General features: G+C 43.9%; 1 protein-coding gene across 20 annotated transcripts in view; it reads right to left on the bottom strand.

Moving 5' to 3' along the window:
- The window catches only part of DMD (dystrophin), a 2111713-nt gene that overhangs the window by 226922 nt on the left and 1859914 nt on the right, over positions 1 to 24877 (bottom strand). For all 20 annotated transcript variants that reach the window (XM_053892047.1, XM_053892050.1, XM_053892044.1 and 17 more), the window contains one exon: positions 3336 to 3414. In XM_053892047.1, the coding sequence (XP_053748022.1) occupies positions 3336 to 3414 (79 nt within the window). The remainder of the gene's footprint in view (positions 1 to 3335; positions 3415 to 24877) is intronic.

The raw sequence follows: 24877 nt of genomic DNA, 5'->3' as shown, positions 1-24877 counted from the left end.
GAAAAATGGTTGTGCTTTCAGTGAACACAATTTAACAGCAAATAAGTGACTTGGGTGAGGGCCCTGCCTCAGATACGGTTTTGACGGGGCACCCAATTTCTCGAGCAGATTTCTAGAGGTCAGTGTGGCAGCACATATCAAAAGCCTTACCGATGTAAACATCCTTTTACAGAGCAGTTCTGTTTTTAGGAATTTATCTTGTAGAAAGAATAGGAGATATTTCCAAAGGTGTATAAAGGATGTTACTCACAGTGTTGGATAGCATAGTGAAAAATCTGAAATAACTTTCCTGATGAGTAATTAAGAATTGTCTTGGTAAATCTGGTAGAGAATACTGCCCAGACATTTAAAAAATTATTCTGTAGAGGAATATTTAAGCACACATAAATATTTTTATTATAGTATATATTATATATATACATATATAAAATACTATATACTATATATATAATACTATATACTATACATATAATACTATATATATACATATATAATACTATATACTATATATATAATACTATATACTATACATATAATACTATATATATACATATATACATAATACTTTATATATATAGTATATAATATATATATTTATATATATTAAAGCAGGTCACAAAATGTTCATGTGTTTTTATCCCTGTTTGGTTTAAAAAGAAAAGTATCTACGGGGCGCCTGGGTGGCTCAGTCGGTTAAGCGGCCGACTTCGGCTCAGGTCACGATCTCGCGGTCCGTGGGTTCGAGCCCCGTGTCGGGCTCTGTGCTGACAGCTCAGAGCCTGGAGCCTGTTTCCGATTCTGTGTCTCCCTCTTTCTCTGACCCTCCCCTGTTCATGCTCTCTCTCTGGCTCAAAAATAAATAAATGTGAAAAAAAAAAAAGAAAAAAAAAGAAAAGTATCTAAAGTATAGAAAGCACACTTTTTATAGTGGTTATCTCCAAGGGGTGAGATGAAGGGTAATTTTTTTTTTCCTGTTTGTACTCTCTGCTTTCCAAAATTTCCTAGAGGGGGCATATATTACCTCTATAACTTAAAAAAAAAAAAATGGACAGGGGCGCGCCTGGGTGGCTCGGTCCATTAAGTGTCCAACTCTTGATCTCACTTCAGGTCTTGATCTCAGGGTCAGGAGTCCAAGAAATAAAATAAAATAAAAATGAAAGAGGACGACACAAAGAAACAGTCTTCATTGAGTCTTTAGTCCCACCGTCCTATTTCTCAAATATCCCTTAAACCGAAGTGCTAATGTTTGCTATCCCTAGGCAGAGCTTCTAAGCATATACTGACATTCCACACGAGTAAGAAATTGGTGGCTTGCGGGGCTCGCTCCACTGAGGCAGGGAGATGGGTGTCTTTATGAGCGTCTGTGGCCACCAGCCTGACCTTTGTGGACGTGGGCACTGGTGTGATATTGTTTAAAAGGTGCTCGAATGTTCCACCTGGCCCCTCCCAGTTCTCCCCTCACAGCTCAGAGATTATGGATGGCGTTCTACCAACAGAGACTCATTCCTCAGGCTAATGGCTTTTCACCCTATTAAAATGCAAATAACCCGGGAGAAGTACACATTAAACTCTACCTATCACCTGGGTTAAATAACATATCATTTTCTGAGAAGAGGTTTTAATGGGGAAGACACGGGAATTTGGGTGGGGCAGGCAGAGAGAGAAGACAGGGTGAATCAATGCACATGGTGTTTGAGGAGTAATGAATATTCATAATAGTAATATTTTCGTTTATGGCTTATGAGTCATCTACAAATATGTTACTGCATTTAATCTCAATGAAATCGAAGAGAGTGGCAGTCACCAAGGCGACTTAAGCAGGCCAGTGATTTGGAAGAGTACAGAAGACAAAGTCTGTAGGCTTGGTAATTATGCTAGGCATGCCTACAAGCCACCGTTCCACTTGATTGCGTAAACTCCTTTAACTTGCCCCTGCTTCTTCGGGCCCTTCCTAAGCATGTGCGATACTGTCCAAATAATGACCGTGTGCACAGGGTAAGGTCAGACCCAGTCAGGAAGGTAAGACAGCTTGTTAATACATTATCAGTGTGTAACAAAAAGACAGGACCACCACCTTCTAGGAACTTTTGTTCAAAAAGACAACGGCCAACTGGAGACACACGGAAGCATCCGCTCACATACTTGAAAACGTGAGCAAAGATCTTTTTCCGAAGCTATGGAAAATGAAACGGAAAGGAAAGGAAAGGACCAGAACGTGGCAATAAAAGAAGGCAACACAAGATGAAGGGAGGTCACACAGAATTACTTCCTGTCTATAAAATACATAAATTAAGTAAATGACAGTCCAGTATGGTGATTCATCAGACTCTGGAGCCCACTGGCTTTTGAATCCTGGCTCTGTCAGTCTCGGTGGGACTGTGTGCCTCAACTTCCCCATCTTTAAAATGGGTGGAATCATGGCATCTACCTTACGGGCTGGCACGAGGATTAAATTAGTTCATATTCGTAACATTGCCAGGCAGAAAGTAATTGCCTTAAAGTGATGATTAAGCCCTCATACATCCTCATGTATGAACAAGAAATATGTCAAAGTGTTAACAGATCTTAACTCCATGTGGTAGAAATACGGGTTTTGAAATAGAAAAAAAAAACCCTCAAAACACACATTTTTGTAATCAAAGAAAGAGTGGGAGAAATTAATAACGTGAATCAGAGGAAAACGGGAGGTTGGCAACGTAATAGGTAAAGTTATATTAATAGGATGTTCCAATATTAAACCCTCAGTTAACTAAGGCTGTTCCTCTTAGTATGTTGTAAAACGTACAATATTTATCAATACTACATATGAATAGTATGATTAATGATACAGACACAATGGATACAAAATAGGAAAACTAAAATAAGAAGAATGAATAGCGGTCAAGGATAAATGAGCAGTAAGACTGGTTAGGGAAAGGAAACGTGATAGGCAGCGCTTCTGACTTTGAGGCAGGAAGTATTTAATGAATTATGTAGAGCTAAAGAATTATAGATTCCTAGTAACACATATTGAATTATCCTATCGTAATTATATAGCATCGTAATTACCAGGCTATGAAGTGAACTGCTATAAGGAGAACTAAAGACTCAAAAATATTACCAAACTTAGCACTTGAGCACACACTGCAGGAAACAATTATGCGTTAGCTGAAGCCTGGGCAAAATGATCTAATCGGTCCTCCTCTCCTAACCCTCTGAATTTTCCCACCGAGGTGTATTTCAGGATGATTTATGCCTCCAGTGCGCTTGGCAGAGACGATGGTAATTCAGCTCTTCATTCTTTGCTACCAAGACGCAAGGAAGACATTACACGATGAAAGGTGACAGCGACTTACTGGAAAGGAAGTGCTGGGACGCGGGGCCAAAGTCCCGGTGGGCTTCGTGCAGCTGCCTGATGCGGTCCTCAACGGCCACCTGGGGGGAAGAGGAGAGAAATGATGTCCTCTCATCAGATATAATGAGGAGCAATGAAAACGATGTGTCCTCTTTGGTCAGATCTTTTGAGCCTCGAAAGCTGGGCCACTAAAGCAGCAATGCATAACCCCATTTTTAAAATAGATTTTTAAACGTTTGTTTATTTTCAGAGAGAGCGCGCGCGTGTGCACGAGGCGGGGAGGGGCAGAGAGAGGGAGAGAGAGGATCCCAAGCAGCCTCCACGCAGTCAGAGCGGGGCTTGATCTCACAACCGTGAGATCATGACCTGAGCCGAAATCAGGAGTGGGACGCTGAACCGACTGAGCCGCCCAGGCGCCCCCCAGAGCCCCGGTTTTACCGTACGGCCTCCGAGAGCCCTTTTCATCAAACCAGGGCCGAACGAAGAAAAGATGTGCTTTCTTGGTAACGTGAAAATGAGATTTTTTTCACACTCTGCTCATTGGCAGACACAAACGAACTACTGCTCCAACGAGCGTCAAAAATGCCACCTCTAAATCTTTCGTGCAAAGGTTAGGGAGGTTGTCATTTCCCCGTATACTAGATAAGTGAAGGACCCCAGGAATGGCATTTATTTTGTCTTAGTCTATTGTTTTTGACTAATGTTTTTGGGAATCCTATTGGTAGTTAATGGATCATTGAGAATTAACGAGTAACCAACAGCTGATTAACACTTAAGCATCAAAGTAGAGGCAAGGCTTAAATATAGCGTAATTACAGAGGAGATAAGGAGATCAAAGACATTTTCAGATTTCAGTTTTTAGTAGACTTGAAAATTACTGCGAAGTAGATCTTCAGGTGGCAGGAGATAAACATTTCCATTCTTTTGTGTTTTTTTTCCTATCAGGTTTTTCTAGAATATACTGATGGTGTCCTGATGGCTTAGTGAATTCCATTCTGGGGGGGGGGGGGGCGGGGAAGGAAGAATGTGACGGGTGAAATGCTTTGCTTTTGTCATCTGGCATTCTGTGGACCAGGCATCAGGGGTGGCCCCAGGCACGCGAGCTTCACAAATCTGGATCTTAATTTGGTTCTGAACAGCCCGTGGTCGACAAGGGGTTGGTCAGCTCTTGCCCAGAGCCAGCAAAGCTCCAGTGGGTTCACTCCTATGGTGTAGCTAATGCCCAAGGGATAAAACAGATATTAGACAAGATCAGAAAAGTGGCTAAGGGAGTCTGGTCTAAAGCTGGCCCATCTCGCAATATCAGTCAAGGGCCTAACATAGATTCAGAACAACCTTCTGTTTTCACTTTCTCCTAGCCTTGCACATCTTTGCTTGGAACAAATATTTGGAAAAGCATGTGGAGGTTCCCAAACGCGCAGGATGTGCTTCACCGTGACGCACGCACAAGCGTGAGGCGCATCTCAAACCTCCCTTCCCGGCCCTACGGCCCCGCACCGTCCGCCACGCTCAGCTGGCCTGTCCTGCAATGTTCCATCCAATTTAACACCCGCGTGACTTGTTTTGGTTGCTGCTCCTCTCTGCAGCGTTCTTCTCCCCCTTCGCTCCCAGTTCCAGTCTTTTCTATGTTTCTATGTCTATTTTCCAATCCCCCGGGGTTGGAAGGGATCGCTTCCTCGGCATCCTCGAGGCTCACAGTCTCTCCTTGGAGCATTTCTGTCATACTGTCCGTTGTAGTTGCAGGGACAGGACTCATCTCCTGCGATGCCACGTGAAATCCCCGATAGCCGGGACCATCCCTTGCTTGTCCCGCCTCCCCTCCCCACCCTCCCGCAGGGCGCACTGAACCCTGCACACGGTAAGTGGGTCACAAGTGCTTAATGACTAGTTGACCAAACCAATGTGTACGTGTGACAGAGAGACGCCCAGAAAGACAGATATGGGAGAAGAAACAGGAACGTGAACTAACACCGCCTGCAAGCTGCACGTCCCTGGGTATGTTATTCCACCGTTAACTTTCCTTGTGGGTAAAATGGGACAACATGACCCACCTCGCAGAACTTTTCGTGGGAAGTAGCTAAGACACGGGCAACGGTGGGCCTCGTTTCTTCCACATGGTGATTGCTCAATAAATGTTAACAGCTATTGTTATCGTTGCTGTTAGGATTGGTACATGGAAAGGATAGGTTATCGTGGGCAAGGCAATACATACATCACAGAAATGGCTGATATTTATTAAGCATTCTGTTCATGACAAGAGGAATTAACTTACTTAATTTTCACAGTAACTCGGTGGAAGTAATATTATCTGGGGGCGCCTGGGGAGCTCGGTCGGTTAGGTGTCCAACTCTCGACTTCGGCTCAGGTCACGATCTCACGGTTCATGGATTCGAGCCCTGCGTCGGGCTCTGGGCTGACAGTGCAGAGCCTACGTGGGATTCTTTGCCTCCCTCTTTCTCTGCCCCTCCTCTGCGCTCCCTCTCTCCCTCTCTCTCTCGCTCAAAAATAAACATTAAAAAAAGAAGTAATATATCTTCCTGCTGGAATGATGTAGAAGCTGAAGCACGAGAGGTTAAAAAACAACAACAACACAACTTGCCTACGTTTAAATAGTTAGTAAATTGGCAGAGCCAAGATTCAAACTCATTCAGTCTGACTCTTGCTCTTTAACTGCTATTTTAGAGATCAAAGTCAAACGAAAAGCATTTTAGACATATTCGATATGCAGCTGGCCTTTCAATTTACCGACTGCAGAAGAGATCTAGTGTCCATATCTATGAAAGTTTAGTCACTGGTATCTTTTATGACCCAAAGCAAGGTCAGTTCCTGGTCATGAAGAATGTGATGCCATAAGATTACGGAGAACACGCACAAAGGCATGTTTAGAAGGACATCATTATTTCTAAATGCAGAACGGGTCATCTCATGAACAAAGTAACCAAGAGATGACTGTGAAAGTTCGGGGGTGGGGAAGAGTGGATGAGGAGGCCACATGGGAGTGGACAGTGACCAGCGATCTTTTCACGTCCCGAGAAAGAAATCCCATGGGGAACATGTGGTAAAGGAGCATGACCGTGTCACAGACCCTGTCCCCTGGTGGTAATGTTAGCAGATTCATAGCGACCAGGGGGAGGCAGCATCTGAGTCCCTTAGAGGCCCCTCATCTCGAAGGTTGCTTTCTTCCTCTATAAGGTGAACTCCACAGGTAATTTCCAGGGTATACCCGATATTGTCAAGAAATTAAAGGGAGACAGAAGTGAATTCCCTTCCCTATAACTCAAAGTTAAGAAAATGCATGAGAGAGACTGAAATTAAAAATGTGTCACGTAATGAAATGAACACTTCAGGAAACAGTCTTAAAATAACTAAAGAATTAAGCGTAAAATATTTCTTTTCACAAATTATCCTTGGAGAAAGGTATTGCATGGATTGAATGCACAATTGAATATACAAAGACATCAGTTTAAGACAGAGAAAAAACTTGAAGGCACACTGTAGCTACCTAAGAACAAAGGCACTTTATTCTGTGAGCAATTAGGCAAGGAAATGAAAGTTGATAAACTTTTGCAACAATAACCTCCATGCATGAGACCTTTCTAACTGGCCATGTTTTTAAGCTATATCAAGTACTATATACAGGCTAGGAAGCAAACACCACAAATTATACACTACAATCCTGCGTTCTGGCCCAATTCATTTTTTTAAATATTTATTGATTTTAAGAGAGAGAGAGAGAGAGACAGAGACAGAAAGAGTGAGCAGGGAAGGGACAGAGACAGAGGGAGAGAGAGAGATTCCCAAGGAGGCTCCACGCTGTCAGCGCAGAGCCCGACGTGGGGCTTGAACCCGTGACTCATGAGATCACGATCTGAGCAGAAACCAAGAGTCGGACACTGATCTGAATGAGCCACCCTGGCGACACACAATTCATTCTTTACTCGGTGAATTCCCTGATCATGTGACAAGTATTTGCTAATACTGAAGGAGACACACAAGGAGAAAATGCTATAGTCTCTGATCTTTGGAAGCATAAAGGCTTGGAGGTGAGGAGGAGGGATTAGCCGAGGAAAGGCCTGGGGCAGAACACAGCTGTTGGAGAGGGCGGTAAGGTACAGTGAGCTACCTATCTTGGAAGCAGAGATGCAAACCAAGGCTCTCCAGACTCGGCGGCTCAGGATTTTCCCGGCAAGGCCAAGGGAACCAGGGAAGATTTCTGTGCACTGACTCATGATTTGAGAAAGCAGCTCAGGTTTGGGCAGGTTGCAATCACCTAGGTGTGGGGTGACATGCGTTGGAATGAAGACCGTGTGGCCCTGAATGGGAGGGAAGGCAGATAAGGAGGTATTCGGAAAGAAGGAAGAACTGGTTAATTTTTGGAGTTGGAGCTTAATTTCTGAAGAGGCAAACAGAACGTGTGTATTTCCAGGGTGGAAGGCTAGGAGAGTGAGGATATTGCTGATGGGACTGTGGCAATTCCAAAGGGAAGGAACCGTATACGGCGGTAGGAATTCCTCTGGAACAGGATGCATTGGACCTAACAGTGAGAGTTTTGCTGGAGAGGTCACGTAGAGCCAGGTGAAGAAGAACAATTTGTCTCCGTCACTAAAGGAAGGAATGGCAAGTGAGAATACAAGGGGTAGGGGTGACATTAGAAGGTGAGCAAGGCAGGACCTAGAGCCAGAGGAATTTAATTAGAATTATTTAAGGAGATAGAAAGAACCCAATTTCTTCTGAATTAATAGGCAATACCTCTGTTTCCTTTTATGAAAAGAAACACAAGCGTAACGTCTTCCGGGAAGATCCTGTATCTACTATTAGATAATAGATCAGGAAAGCTTAGAACTGGAAGAATCCTTACCTATTGATACACAAGAGTCTATTCATTAGAAGTATCCCAGATGGGCAAAAAACTGCCATCTGCTCCTTAAGTACTCATAATCTAATTTGCAGTATTCCTCAGTAAAATCATGTCGGAGAAAATTTAAAAAAAGGTCTTTTTTTTTTCATATGCTCTGTGAGGACAGGGACACATCTTTCTGTTCCTACTATATCCCCGGTGGCTAGCACAGTACCCGGCATATAGCAGGTACTCTAATTATTAGTTGAATGAATTAATGTACAGATTATTCGAGAATTGTCACCCTAACAACTCCATTTTGCATGAAGAGTTCTCTATCGTGAGATTTCCAGTACGATTTTTGGAAAGATCCCCCCCTTCCTTCTTTTTTTCCCTCCTTCTTCTTTTTTTCAAAAGTTTGTTTGAGAGAGAGAGAGCGTGCACGAACGGGGGAGGGGCAGAGAGAGAGAGAGAGAGAGAGGGAGAGAGAGAATCCCAAGCAAGCTCCACGCTGTCAGTGCGGAGCCTGACATGGGCTTGATCCCACGAACCGTAAGATGATGACCTAAGCCAAAATCAAGAGTCAGACACATACACGACCGAGCCATGCGGGCGCCCCTCTTTCCTTCCTTCTTGATGATCAAAGTATAAAAAAGAAAAGAAGAAAACCATTTAGATTTATTGGGCCTACAATACTGGGCCCAAACATTTTAAAATAATCTGCAAGACAGACCAAGAGCCCCAATCTCCTGCCTATTTGTTTTACTCTCATTTTTCAAGAATCATATTCGAGAGCTCTGAGGACTCTTGTTATTTGCCTTTGCTTTCTCATCTCAGATGAGTTCTACAGGCAGCGTACTGTTTGCAGAGACCTCCCTTCTTTCGTGCCAAGAAACGTTTCTTCATTCATTCACAAGATACAAGAATGTAAGCTACTTGCCCGTGAAGACAGAGATGTTGATTATCTTATTCGTAGTTTAGTCCAGGGCCTAATACCTAGGAGATGGTCAACCAAGATTTGATCAATGCGATGAGTGGAAATACTCCTTGAGTTCCTGTTATCTGTTAGGTACTATATACCTAGTAGTAAGTATGAGTATCGTAGACTGGAGAGCAGCATTTTGGGGCTGATGAATGAACACCAAGTCATTCAACTAGATTAACGATCACACATTCTCTTCCCAGCTGTGACTATTTCCCAAAGCTCAGTCCATGCTTCTGTGCGTTCTGAAGGATATCGTCATTTCATTTTCGTCCAAAGTTGCTTTAAATAAGTCAAAAAGAAGGGAAAAGGAGAGAGAGCACCGGGGCTCCCAGAAATGATTTCAAGTAAATGTATCTCCATGCAAATGTTACTAAGCTTGATTTTCGATTCTCAAGGGCTTCCACTTTTTCTTTTGACCTGTTAATTACTTTCACGTTTTCGTCTGCACTGGACGTTTCAGGAGAGCCAAGGGGTCCCCCCTGATGTGGCAATACATTGCTAAACAATGTGATCTCTTTCTAGTGTCCAAGCGCTCTTGCCGGCACTATATGCATAAATCATGTTTACTCCAGTCTGGGGAAACGATGTAACTCGGCGTGTAGGTTTTGATTTTCTGGCTCTCAGTTTGTCTAGACCTTTGATAAATATCCATAGGCATGCAAGAACCAGACTTCACGCCTACACTAATGAGCCCATAAAAAACCCCACAACCCTCTCCTGGTGCTGTGATGATCGTGAATAAACCATGCACATGCACGCAAATGACTCTCTACAGTCTGTTCGTGAGTTTCCGTACCGAAATTTTGTAGTGTGTACAGTTTTCTGCATGCGTGTGTCTGTGTTGGGGAGGCCTTCCTAACTCATCTTACTTCCAAATCCTGACTTGTGATACTCATAAATATATGCCCAAACATTATCCTGGAAGCTCTCTTGAGATTTACTACGGTGTCCATTAAAATCCTTTCAACTAACTATAATCCTTTTCAGTGAAAATCCATTGTTCGGATTCCGATTCGTTTTGAGTTGTGACTGAAACAAATGGTCTCAGACAACGTTTGGAATGAGAGCTTGTGATGGGTACAGCTCAGCGGCTGAGTTCTCTTTCCCTTGAATCTCTTTGTGTGTTTTCTTGACACTGAGACACTTAGGAGTTAAAAAGAGTTTCTAGCATTTGACTTCCGAAGAGATCATAGGAAAGCAAGCTATGCTGACCGAAGGCTCACTCTGAGTACGAGCATAATTATTAGTTGATTTTGTGTGATTTGCAGCATGGATGCTAATGTGTGCCATCCGAGACCATCACGAATCCACCTCCCTTCATGTTCCTCTCTGAGAGCTTTCCTCCCCCTTCTATTTTATATTTTTGTGCTGATCCCTTTCTTTCTTAATCTCTCTTTCTAAAAAAATTTTAGTTTGAGAGCATTCACGTACACAGATTGGGGAGGGGGAGAGAGAGAGGGAAAGAGAGAGAGAATCTTAAGCAGGCTCTACACTCAGCACAGAGCCTGACTCGGGGCTTGATCCCACGACCCTGGGATCATGACTTGAGCTGATATCAACCTACTGAGCCAGACAGGTGCACCTTTTCTTTCTAAATCTTTGACTCCTTTGCTTATTCTCTGCTTTCCCTTTGTTTTCTCCTCCACTCACCTCTCCACCTCCGGCCAGCCCTTCCCAAATGTGTTCTATACAACCTACCAGCAAAGCACAGAGACTCCCAAACGGAGCCTAAAAGGATGTAGGTGTACCTGTGCCAGACAGGTGAGGCATTATGTCACTGGGAGCCTAGCCTCGAGCCAGCTGACGGGTGACACAATTTGCCGCTCCCAAATATGCCTACGGATTATTTAAACTCATTATTATTTTTTTTAATGTTTATTTATTTTTCAGAGAGAGAGAGTGACAGAGAGAGAGCAGGGGAAGGGCAGAGAGAGGGACACAGAGGGTGTGAAGCAGGTTTCTTGCTGAGAACAGAGAGCCCAATTGTGAGACTCGAACTCATTAACCGCAAGATCATGACCTGAGCTAAAGTCTGATGCTTAATGGACTGAGCCACCCAGGCGCCCCTAAATTCATTATTTTTAAGAAACAGTAGGTACCGTGGCAGCTTAGACACCAGTAGAAGTTACCTTTTGTAGGAGACGTTTACATTTCTAAGAGAAATCTGCATTCTAAGCGTGTCTCCTGCTCTGTACCAGGAAGAGAAGTATGACTAAATCTCTAGAAACCCTTATCAACGGAGAAAGCAAAACTTAAATCTGCCTAGGAACCTTACTCTTGTTTACTGTGCTGTTCCTGGCAAACTCCCATAACTGCACCCCCCCCCCCAACGCCCCAACATCTTTCTTTTGTCCTCAGCGGAAAGTGGTATTTAAGGCGGTGGCTTGAGCCATTTCGATGAGTTACTCAGTTTTCCTGGGTCTCTCCCAGGCATACATGTTATTTAACTCCTGCTTGTTTTTCTCCTGTTAATCTATCTTTTATTACCCGAGGTCTCCATCAAGAACCTAGAAGGATAGAGGGAAAATTATTTTTCTTCTCCTGCATAGCCAATCGCTTCTCCAGGAACATCATTCCCCCTAATTCTGATGAACATCTCCATCCGCTGGGGAGCACGGGAGGACAGACACCAAGCCCTTTGTCCATTGTTAAGCCTTCAGCTTTCACCTCCCTGATTTCTCAAATGCACCTTGGAAGGGTGTCTACTGATTTTCAGACTTGTGCCAACGATTCATTCTGTGATAATGGAGTCAGGTTATATCAACATTAAGTTGACTTCACAGACCCAAGTACCTTCAGGGTATCATTAAGTTTAATTCAGAAAAGCAGCAATCAACCTCCTATCCTGCTTCATTTGTCAAAATCTCTAGTTTTGGTTGTATCTATAGACTGTTACGAAAAAACGTGATGGGAAGGGAAGAGATCATAGGAAGCATTTCTTTTTTTTTTTTTTTTTTCCTTTGGTCTCAAGGAGATAAAAGTTGAATGACTCTGCTTGGCTGATGTAACTTGATGCAGATTTTATCTCAAAAAATAGGTTTCCCTTTTAAAAGCTTTCCTAATGTATCTCATGATTTGCAGCAGGAACTAAAGTCAAGTGGCTCGCACCTTGCAACACCCTTACTTACATTAAATCATTTACCTCTCAGTCCCAGCTATTTATTCTTGAGCTTGTATTTTTTTTTTTATTTAAAATTTTTTTTAACGTTTATTTATTTTTGAGACAGAGAGAGACACAGCATGAACGGGGGAGGGGCAGAGAGACATGATTTGCAGCAGGAACTAAAGTCAAGTGGCTCGCACCTTGCAACACCCTTACTTACATTAAATCATTTACCTCTCAGTCCCAGCTATTTATTCTTGAGCTTGTATTTTTTTTTTATTTAAAATTTTTTTTAACGTTTATTTATTTTTGAGACAGAGAGAGAGAGACACAGCATGAATGGGGGGCGGGGGGGCAGAGAGAGAGGGAGACACAGAATCGGAAGCAGGCTCCAGGCTCTGAGCCGTCAGCACAGAGCCCGACGCGGGGCTCGAACTCGCGGGGCTCGAACTCGCGGGGCTCGAACTCGCGGGGCTCGAACTCGCGGACCGCGAGATCGTGACCTGAGCTGAAGTCGTACGCTTAACCGACTGAGCCACCCAGGCGCCCCTCTTGAGCTTGTATTTATCCCGCATTTGGAAGATACCATTCTCACAGAAATTTCCCGAGGCCGCTGTGTAGCATTCCCTTCTGGGGGCATTTTGGGCCCTAAGTAGCATAATGCTCACATGGTAATTACATAATTATCCCGGCTGGTATTAGAACACGGGAGTGTTCCCAAGGACCAGAAGTGGCAATTTGAAATAATTATCAAGGGACTATATCAGACCCGGTACCGCCTGAAAAAAAAGATCCAACGTATACAGCTGTGAGCAAATCATCCTAAAATACGAAATCAGGAGAATAAATGAAAAGAAAAAGATCCAACGCCAGTAACTCCACCTATTTTTGTTTCATGGCGAAACCCTTCTATTTTGGGCAATGATACACCTGCAGGTTTTCAGTGTGTTCTACTCGTCGCCTTTATAACAATGGCCCGGAAGGAGGATTTGCTCAAATATGCGCACAACAATCGTTACCCAAGGAAATCCACATTCCTTAAATCCCAAGCTACCCACAGCATTTCCAAAGCTTCCCGACCTCGACTCCCTTCACGGGTTCATTCGACCTCGGATCCAAGAACCTTGGGTGCCGGGAGCCCCTGTTGGCAGCGCCCGGCTCTCCTCCCGGCCACTGAAAAGCGCCTTTCTCTGCTCTCACTGAGGCAGGGTTGCCAAAACAGGATCACGTCTTTCGCTACAAACCAATAAACCGGAAGGTCTCATCCACTGCACTTGCAAATTCTACAGCGTTCAGTCCTTCTCTGTCCTTTGCATATCAGAAGACAGGGCACGAGTTAAATGAAGAAGTACACTTTAGGTTTCTTAACGAAGGCCAGAGGATAGCGCAACGGCCCTCTATCGTGTCTTGGTGTGGATTGGTCAGAACTGGAGGTAAACTGGCCGTGTCCTCACTCCCTGTAGTGTCTCGTGTCACTGCCCGGCCTTCTTTACACTCTCCAGGCTCAGCCCTCTCTTCCTCTCTCCCCCTGCCTCCCTCCTCCTTCACCACACCTCACCCCAACCCCGGAGGTGGTTTATAATCTCCTTGAACAGTCCTAACACTTCCCCCGAACTAGTGGAGACATTTGCACTTGAAATCTAAACTAAAGCTTGCTTTCTTTCTTTCTTTCTTTCTCTCTCTTTCTTTCTTTCTTTCTTCTTTTAATGTGGCTTTACACGGTGCAGAAAACTACAGGGGAAAAAAAAAACCCTCGAAAATACAAGGTGATCTTTTATAGGAGAAACAAAAGATCAAATTTCTAGGTCATCACGGAAGTAGGTATACTTCCTTGAGCAATAATCTGAAGTACTTTATGAGATTCTTCCTTTCACTAAAGCAAGAAATCCTAAAATCCATCAGGATATGTGCACTGTGCCTTGACTTTCTTTTTAATCCTCAAGTGAAACCAACACAGTAAAGTGTAATAAAAATGCATATAGCCCCAGGCTTTGTGCCTTAGCAAAGAGAGAAAAAATAAGCTTCTTGACTTAATATGTCTACTGTGAATAATCAGCCACCGCATTTGGGGATCTTGCTTTATAATCTTAACGCAGAACAGTGAACTCCATGTTCGTGGTATGACAAGAATAAAGGATTTTTTTTCTTTCTTTAAAAAAAAAAAAAAAAAAAAAGACTTCCCCCGTTTCCCAAACCAGATACATGTGTCAACTTAAAAGAAATGAAACCAGGGGCTGAAATCTCTTGAGCTTTATTAATACGTTCTCTGCATTTTCCCTGAAGTTGTCAATGAAGTGTGGGCAAGGAAAGAGAGCGGCCCTAGGCTGTGCAAGGATGTGGCTAACATTCATTCTGGAAGCCTTCTCAGCCCCGGTCCCAGATGTTTAGCCCGTCCTTCCCCAGGACTGGCTCCTAGCTGATTAATAAACATTCCTGGGAAGATCAATGATTGCTCATAACAGGCTTCCAGTAACCACAGCTGTGAATATTTGCATTGAAGAGCAACTTTAATTAAATAATTAAGCAATTAATTACTCAAATACTTACTGAGTGCTTGTAAGACACTTTGTTAGGAGGGGAAGGAGAAGAAAAATAAAAAGCCAAGGAGCCTATTTTTAACGCATTTACGGGTTAGATATTTACAAATAGGCATCACGAAATAGCACGCGAAAGATTTTAATGTACCGCGGTCGTTCTCCAATTTGACCGTGTGTCACCACTACCTGAGAAGTTTCTAAAAAAAGAGATTCTTAACTCTTCTCTAGAATTTCTATTTTTTACAGTGTATTTATTTTGAGAGAGCGAGGGAGAGCGAGTGCACACTTGCACGCGCGTCCAAGCGGTGGAGGGGCAGAGAGAGAGAGAGAGACAGAGAGAGTCCCAAGCAGGTTCTGCGTGAAGCCCAATACGGGGTTCGATCTCACCAAAGTGTGAGATCATGACCTGAGCGGAGATCAAGAGTCAGACACTTAACTGACTGAGCCACCCAGGTGCTCCTTCTCTAGACTTTCTGACTTAGTCCACGTGGGACTGGGCTTGAGAAGCCATACCTTCCTTTAAAGCTCCACCAGGGACTCTGACATCTAGCCTGTTTGGGGAGCCGCTGGTAGAGTGGCAAGGCCCCAAGTTCTACGGGTCAGTAAGACTGAGTCAGAACCCCTTACTGGCTCTGAGACCTTCAGCATCTCACCTAACCTTAGTTTCCTAATCTGTGAACAGAAGTACTCAGTAACAGCAACAGCAACAACAGCAATGGCAGCCTTCACTGTGTTCCAAGCGCCATGCTTCTGTTTTCTAGGTAGACTTCATTTAAGGCTCTCCTATCCTTACCAGTAACATTTTCATCTTTTACATTCGATTTTTTAAACAAAAAATATCACGGTCAGAGTGGTGTTTTAGGATGAAGGGAGCCATGGAACAAGTGGAGGAAGGATCAACAGCCAGGGAGAAAAACAAGAGTATTGTAGATCGTGATGGATCAAATGTAAGGGTCCTAGAGAGAAGGAGGAGTCCAGGAGACTGCAGACTTTCATCCTAGGTGACAAGGACACGTGTACAAATCGGGAGGGACCACCGGTGCGTCGGGGCAGAGTTCGATATGACAGACCAAAGCAGTCCATCGAGAGCGCCGTTGAACAAAGACTAGATTGAACGATGGAAAAGTTCCAGAGGGGGTGGCCGTGAATTCTCCTCAAAGCCCCTCACATCATTCATCCTGATGTTAGCAAGATTTCTGCTTGGGCAGAAATACCGTATTTGACTGAAAAAGACAACACGTAAAACATGTAACAGCATCGGCCGCAAAGTAAGCACCGAGTAGACGGGAGCTGTTACTTGCCCGGGTTAAAAGATGTGGACCAGAGCAAAAGAGAGGTGGGGGGGGGGGGGTAAATTTGGCAGACATACCCCTGTGGAAAGTTCCAGATCTAACTTACGTCTTTTTATAATAAATACACAAGTCGGCCAGTTGGGGATAGCTAGGTGATTTCTATCTTTTAGCAGAGCCTAAACAAGTCTCGAGTGGAGAGCGGGAACGGTGAGCTCAAGAATCAATTATTCTACAAGCATTTCCAAGTGCTGGTATAGACATTGTACCGAGTTGTTCATCTTGTGGAGGGTGGCGAAGACAGGGCATGGGACACTCCTGCTCTCAAGAACCTGTGTCTTATGGGAAGAACACTGCACACAGGACAAATCAGAAACTCTTAAGTGCTGGTCTCTGTGTTACTGACCAATACAAGCATTCCTAATTTCTAGAAGTAGGAAAGCCATGAGGCCTAGAATAATCTGGAAGGCTTCACAAAGGAGGTGACACACCCTAGATCAACCTAGAGTCTTTGTAGCTTAGCATCTCGCGTCCCCTGAGGAGTATTATTTCGAACAGGCATTTTGTATCCCATGACTGACATCATCTTAATGGATTAAAGATTCCCCAGATTTCACACAGTATTGCTTATATGGTTGAGTTTTTCTTTTATTTTGGTAAGCAAACACTTCGCGGCTCTCCTCCCTTCTTTTAAGCGTCTCCCGCATTTGTTTGCAAAGAGCTTTCAAAGTATACTGATCAGAATGGTTTGTTTTCTTGTCTTTTCTTTACTATGTCACAATAGAGGTTTTTCATGGCTTTGTGAATATCGATGGTTGTATATAAAGCATTTAATGTTTTTGTGTTTAGATAGAATTAGTGGATTTTACACGAGTATAGAGCTGGTATCATTACCGGTCCTACTTGAAAACGATCTTCTTGCACTGATAACAAACTTTGTTCTAGACTTTTCCTAAAGTAATGTTAAACCTCATTCATAGAACTTTGAACATCTAGTCCTTGATCTAGGATTGAACACACATTTCACATCTTCGAAAAAACTTTTTTTTTTTTTTTTTTTTGCTAGTTGATCTTTTTATCCCTTCAGGCATTAACCAGTCTTTTTATTTTCTGAGCAGTTCTGGAGCTACATTCCCTGGAGGCCAAAGCATCTACTGCAAGGCTCAAAATGTATAGTGCTCGAAGTTTGCTTTTGGTGTGTTATTTTTCAGTAGAAATCCCAGAAAGAAAACTATGTTATTGCATAGGAGGACGTGTGGCAGTAAATTTCTGCAGCTTTCACTCTAATTTGGAGTTTTTAATATCTCAGTCTGAGCTGGCACTGACCTCTAACTTTGTAAGGTGTACAAAAGACAGAATACCTCGGAGTAAGCTTTCAGAGTCAACAAATCCGCAGCGCAGGGATATTTAAACAGATCAGAAACTAGTATTTTAAAATAATACTTTCATAAGGCCATTTATATGCTAAACAGATGACTTCTCTTCTGGTCACCAAAGCAGGCTTTAAGGACATTACGTACTAAAGAGTACATAAGGAGGGCCTGGGTGGGTCAGCCGGTTGAGTGTCCGACTCTCGATTTCAGCTCAGCTCCTGATCCCAGGGTCTTGGGATCAGGCCCTGTGTCAAGCTCTGGGCTGAGCTTGCTTAAGATTTTCTCTCTCTCCACCTCTGCCCCTCTCCCCAGCTCACGCGTGCACTCTCTCTCTAAAATTAAAAAAAAAAACAACACAATAAAAAATAAATAAGTAGTATGCAAGTTAATCCAAATTGATATTGGTCTTAAAAACCTAATTTTTCAGGGCACCTGAGGGGCTCAGTCGGCTGAGCATCTGACTTTGGCTCAGGTGAAAGCCACCTGATCTCACAGTTCATGAGTCTGAGGCCCGCACTGGGCTCCCTGCTGTAAGTGCAGAGCTCACTTTGGGTCCTCTGTCCCCTTCACCTCAAACCCCAACCCCCCTAATTTTTCAAAAATCCATGATTTGGATGTTTCACTAATTCAAGTTAGCTTTTCTGTCCGAAAGTTAAACGCGTTGGTTGGAATCTCAGTAACAAGTACTGATCGATGCAAATAAGAACAAAACAGTCATCGTTAGGAATTTCTCAAAGAGAAAAGGTTTCCGTGGCCTCTCTGACTATGGATGTGCATGTAAGGTAAGCCTTCTGATCTAAAGAGCAGGGTTCTCAACTTGGGCATCATTAACATTTTGGCCCAGGTAATGCTTTGTTGTCCTATCGTGTGCATTGGGGGGGGGGGGTCTAGCAGCATCCCTGACCTCTACTCACTAGATTCCAGCAGCGACACCTCCCCAGCCGCGAAACACCAGAAACGTCGCCAGACGCTGCCATGTGTGTGAGGGCCAAAAGTTGCCTCTGGATGAGAACCACCACCCTATTTTAACCTTTACTCTCTATTTCACATACACACCTGATGATCTCGATATGCGCGGTAAGACCTCGGTTCCATTCCATCACTCTAACTAGTGGCGATGGAAAATTAACGGTCTCAAGTCCTATACAGACTATCCTCAGATCTGCCTAATTCAGGATCCCTTTCAACGGCAATCTTAGCTCTGCAGCTCCCCATGGGGCTGGCACAGCCTTCAGATGATCTGCACTGCCATTTAATGGCTACACCTGCCCAATCCTGCCTCTCCCCCCTCTGCCCCCCCGTCCTTTTTTTTTTTTTCCCCCCGCAGGTGTTATTCTCCAATAAATCTGGCTTGGCATCTGCTTCCCAGAGGACTCAACCTGCAACACCAGTCAATCCATCAATTAGAGCATTCCATTCTCTTAGTCTAGATGGGCACTTCGTCTCTATCTGAGCCACTGAGAGTCAGGCTCTAAAGTTTCTCACTTCTTAAGTGAGAGTAGGTCGGCCTCTGTTCTGCTGGGGACGTTGAAGACGCTCAGAGATAGCAGAGGCGCCGGCCGCATGTGGCTGCCTGAAAACCACTGCCGCTCCCATCATCCTTTGTTTCTTCTTGACTCATGTCAGTTTTCAGCCACGGCCAAGAGTCCAACCTGATATACTCTACAATAAAGGGGAAACTACAGAAACATTTGAGAAAATGAACACTGAGCCTAGAAGTTGTTATAAATGAACTCAGGTTAATAACTATTAAGAGCTAGGTATACAGGTTGTTTAAGAATTACAAAGTGTCCCGCCTTCGTAAATCTAAAGCCACTTCGTAAGAGGTGGGAGAGGGCAGGGTTATACCCATTCTAGTGTAATGATTCTACCAAGGGCTGCATTCATTCTCTGAAGACTGTCTCTAATCTCATCACAGAGAAACAGTAGATACAGAATACCGGAGAGCAGCTGCGACAAGGTTGTCGACGCGCATTCGTTTCTGTTTCCTCCCATGACACTTTCTGCAAACGTGGGTGTCCTCCTGCCCAGCACACCCCACCCCTTCTTATTTCCCATTCCTTGTTGCTAATATTAGGAAGAAGGAACATGTGCACGGGTAAAATATTTGACTTGAACCAATCTCTCAGGCTTGAGAATATTTCCATGTGTGTGCATTTAAGACTGAAGTATGCCCATTTCAGTACTTTTTTTTTTTTTTTAATAGAAAGGTTTCTTTGAAAATTCGAAGCCACCTTTGTCCACTCGAAGTGGAAATGAAAAGCTTCATTTGTGAAAAGCCGCACTGACTGGAGCTGCTGGGGATCGTTGTTGGAGCTGGATCTTCAAAGGAGCTTCCGCGCTAGGAAGAGGCACTTGGAAATTTCCGCTAAGTGCTGAGCACCTGGGATTTGGTCATTGGAAAGGGTGTTCGCTTCAAGTTGTTTTCGATTCCAGGTGTAAGAGATAGCATCTAGTATGTGTTTTTCTCACTCGGACTTATCTCACTTAGCCTGATGTCCTCAATATCCGTCCAGGTCGTTGCAAACGGAGCGTCACCTCCTTTCTCAGGTCTAAAGAGTAGTCCGCAAAGGGGTAGGGGGATGGGAAAGACGGTGTTTAAGGGGACATACCTGCAACCGGTAGAGACCTAAGTCCTGGGGACACAGTGCAGTGATCACAGACAACACTGTATGATAAACATCCAACCTGACGAGAGACTAGATTTTAACCGCCCCCAACACCGTAACAAATGTCCATCATGTGATACGGTGGAGATGCGAGCTAACACAACTACAGCTATCATACTGCAGTATAAATGTATCAAATGAATACGTCGCACATCTTAAACCTACAGAATGTTACCTGTCAGACGGAACTCAGTAACAAAAAATGGAAAACAAGGTTTTAGCTGTGGACAGACCCTCAGAGTTATCCCGTATGCCTTTTTTTAAAAAAAATTCTTCTAAGAGATTTGTATTATAGGCTCCCTGTTAAAATGAGGGTTGCGGCCCAGGGAATTCTGTGCTTTTCCATCGTGTGCATTAGGGGGTGCCCCGTTTTACTCTGTGTAGGAGAAGGTGCCTTACGTCAACTGTCCAGGAGTAGTCAGCCACAGCACTGGAATATTCCTCACCTCCTAGCTGGAGAGCTTGGTGTCTCGGTCGACTCTCCTGTTGTGTCAGAGGCAGCAGCGACGCACGTGGGGGAACGAGGCCACCCCCACGATGCGACGTAGGTTTTCCAGCTCTTTCGCACTGCCTAGTTATTGGCAGGTACTGTTAAGCAGAGGACTCTCAACCGGTTTTCGAACAGAGCAAGATTCCTGGAAGCAGCTCTTTTTCTCTTTTTTCAAATGCCTAAGACCAAAAAGGCTTTCGGAGTAGGATTTTAATTGCAAAAGGACCACGTCATGGGCTTCTTGAGTTTCTTTAGATGCTTAATCATATTACTCTGAGAGCTGGCATAGGGCCTGGATCTCTCAGGCTACGCCTCAGTGATAACACAACTGCAGGCACAGCGGCAGATTGATCTGAGCGGAGGAAGGGGGGGAACGGTATCCGTGAGACCCTCGAAGGTGGCTCTGAACCGCGGTGGATAACTCAGTGGAAGGGGATTAGGAGAACGCCACTGCGCAGAAGGTCGTTGTGTTGTTTACTCTTCCCCAACCCCCTCGAAAGACTTTTTTAAAAGGAGGGAACTAAGTAGAAGGGGAAGTAGGGAATGGACGGAGGTGAAAAGATGTGAAAATGGCTTAAACATTTTTAGGGACCCCGACTTTGTCTTGGTGCAGATGCCGAAATGCAGTTTGCTTCTCACACTCCTTCCTTTTCTAAGCTTTTCACCGTCACTGTCATGGTTTGCATTTGATCTGTATAATAATCACCGCATTTTCCCTTCAATGCCCTTTCGTATTTGTGTGTGTGTGTGTGTGTGTGGGTGTGCGTGTGTGCGTGTGTGTGCTTTAGACTATTCCTATCTCTCCTTGATGCTTGGTCTTCTATTCGAAGCTATTTTTCCCCTCTTGTTGCTGCATTTCATGGTTGCCTTCTGTTACAGCATGACTGCCTTTTTCTCCATCCATCTCTCGAAATTAGGGGGTCCTCTCCTCCTTTTCTAGGCAGCAACCTCTCTCCAGCATGACGTCTTCACTTTTCTGTGTTGTAGTCTCTTTGGTGATTGGCCCATAGCAAAATGAAACTTACGAGAATCCAATTCTGAAAGCACTTTAGAAGGACGGAATCTTATCATTTACTCCCTGAATCACTGTCATCAGCAGAGTTGAAGCAGAACGGTATTCCATTTGGGGGCTCATTGGATAAGTATGAGTTCAACTTGGCGGCCATAAAATAATTGGGGAAAATTTTTGCTCCTTTCCCCGCTGACAGCTCAGAACTTTGCGGAGCTGGAAGAAAGGAAGCAAGAACCGACCTTGCTTCTTTATTTCTGATTACGTGTGGCAGGAAAATAACACGTTTTTCCATTTAAATTGTGTATATACTGCCTAACATTTTCCTGGGCCTTTTATGAAGATCAGTGCAGTTTCATTTTCATTTTACAGATTATGCAGCTTAATTTTGGAAAATCAGACTACTTGCCCAAGGAAGGATTCAATGTGTCCAGAGAACCTAGCATATTCTGTCTTGCGGAATACCAAACTTAGATCCTGTTCTAATGACTGTCCCTGTGACTTTAAGTTCTATGTAACGAAAATGTTTCCATGTTCCTGCTGATGTGGGTCTGAGGAATTCTGACAATCAACAATAATTGTATAAACGTGAACATTTATTGAGTGTTGTCTTTGTGCCAGGCACTGCGCAAAGTGCTTTATAATGATTATTTCACATTTGACCTTCCCAGTGACCCCATGAGTTAAGCATACAAATGCTCTGGGCGTATCAGAATTCTTCACATTTGGTGGCTGATTTAATAGATTCTTATTGTGCTTATTCTCCTGACCACTCCGGTGACACAAAGCCTGTCCTGCTTAGAAGTCTTGTGTTATTGTTTTATCGCGTACGGAGGATGAGAAAAATAAACAGGTCTTCCACCGACCGTCACAAGAAAGACGGACACTGCTGACGCCCTGTTGCGCTTTGGGGTCTGTGGCAGATACCTCTGGTGCTTACGTCACATCTTGTCGGCCCAGTCCTGATTCCAGTGTCATCAGCTCTGGACAGTTTTCGGCAAACTGAACCTCATCTTGGGTAGCCAGCGTCCCACCGCGAAAGCCCCAAGCCTTCCTGTTTTCTACCCCGGGGTTTTTCTCCAACGCCATGGGTGCTGGCTCCTGGGTGGACGATCACAGCCAAAGGGGAGTTTGCGCTTTGGCCGCAACCCTCAGACTCCAGCTGCCTGTATTCACGTGTATTTTATTCTGCACCCTTCTCATGTGTTCCAGAGGAGAGCTTATCTTTCTTTGTTGTCTCATTTGTCTTGCTTCCTTTCTCCTGCTTCTTAGAGTCACGTCCTAAATAAGCTTCTGGCACCCAAGGCTTTGTCTTAATTCAGGGACGGAGTAACCCTAAGACACCAGGTCTTGGGAACGTTTCACTCCCAATAAACATGGACACTTGGAGAACGCAGATATGAACACTAGGAAAAGAGAATTTAAGACCCTGTTAGTCAATCAATGAATATTTATGGTGAGTCAGGGATTGTGGGAGGTGCCGCTGCTGAGGCTGGAGATTTAACCCAGGGTCTGGTGAAAAGGCTTCTTGGAACTTCTGCCTTAGGGCAGCCTCAAACGATAGAAAGAGTTGAAAATAAGGGGAGTAACTCAATCAGATCTGAATTTTTGGAGGATTACTATTGCTGCACTGTGGAGAAGGGATTGAGAAGCAAGACCAAAATCAGGGCGAAAAGCTAGGAGGCTGTGTAGCATTTGAGGCACAAGATGCTGAAGGCAGGGGAGAGGGAAAAAAGGGAGTGGGTTTGAGAGATGGGCTGGGGACAGAGCCGACAAGACTTGGTAACAGATATGTTAGATTTAAGGTAAGAGTGGATTCTGAGATAATGACTTGGACAGTGGAGTCTTCTACCTCGGGCAACTGGTGAAAGGCTGTTTAACAAGAATAGTGACACTAGAAGGAGAAAATGTTGAGGGCGGGGGGTGGAGAAGAGGAGGACCATGACGAGCTCTGCTGCGGACATGTCAAGGCTTAGGTTTTTCTGTACATAAAACAGGAGAAAGTCTCTGGGATCTAAGTCTAGGCAAAGAGTTTCTTAGACTTGACACCAAAAGCACGATCCGCAAAAGCCAACATCGCTAGATCCGACCTGACCAAAATTTAAAACTTTTGCTCTGGGAAAGACCCTGTTAAGAAGGTGAAAAGACAAGGAAGAAAATACTTGTGAATTACAGTACAACAAAGGACGACGATCTAATAAATAAAAAAACTCTTAAAATGCAACTGTCAAGAAGCCACTCGACTCAGAAGATGGACGCAAGACACGAAAAGGCATTTCTCCGAAGAGAATATGGAGACGGCAAATCGGCACATGAAACGTTGTTGAACATCGTTGGCCACAAGCAAAATGTAAATTAAAATTACGATGAGATAGTCCTACACACATGTCAGAATGGTTCAAATGGTTCAGAATGGTTCAAATACAAGTAGCCAGCGCCTGGCCGGCTCAGTCAGTGGAGTGTGGGACTCCTGATCTCGGGGTTGTGAGTTTGAGCGCCACGTTGTGTATAGAGATTACTTAAATGTAAAATCTTAAAAAAAAAAATAGCAACCATACCACATGTTGGTGAGGATTCAGAGAAACTGGTGGAACGCTTTGTAAAGTTTGACACTTTATGATAAAACTAAACATTCAAGTATCCCAGGACCCAGCACTTGCTTTCTTGGGTACTTAACCCAGACCAGTGAAAACTTGTATTCACGCAAAAATCTGTACATGAACACTGATCATTTTATCGCGAATAATCTGAAACCAGAATTATCCCAGATGTCCCCCAAGGGGTGAATGGTGAAACAAACAAGGTCGTATCCAAAGTACAGAAAACTACTCAGCAATATAGAGGAAGTATTGCTACATGCAACAATTTAGATGAATCTCTAGGTAATCACGTTGAATGAAAACAGTCAATCCCTAAAGATTATATACTGCATGATTCCATTTATATAACATTCTTGAACATCACAGAAATGGCAAACAAATTGCCAGCTTCGGGGGCCAGGGGGTGGGGGGGGGTGGAGGCAAGTGAGTGTTGTTATAAAAGGATAATAGGAAGAATTCTTGTTGTGATAGACACGTTCTGTAAATTGTACCAATGTCAATTTCCTGGTTGTGAGAGTGAACTACCATTTTACAAGATATGCCACGGGGAGACTTTGGGTAAAAGGTACATGAGATCTCTCTATTATTTCGTACAGCCCCATGTGAATCCACCATTATCTCAAAATAAGATGTCTAGTTTTTTAAAAAAAA

Source organism: Panthera pardus, unplaced genomic scaffold (assembly GCF_024362965.1).
Source record: "Panthera pardus isolate Hobbes unplaced genomic scaffold, ASM2436296v1 HiC_scaffold_27, whole genome shotgun sequence".
NCBI classification, from domain to species: domain Eukaryota; kingdom Metazoa; phylum Chordata; class Mammalia; order Carnivora; family Felidae; genus Panthera; species Panthera pardus.
This window is presented reverse-complemented; position numbering and strand designations above follow the sequence as displayed.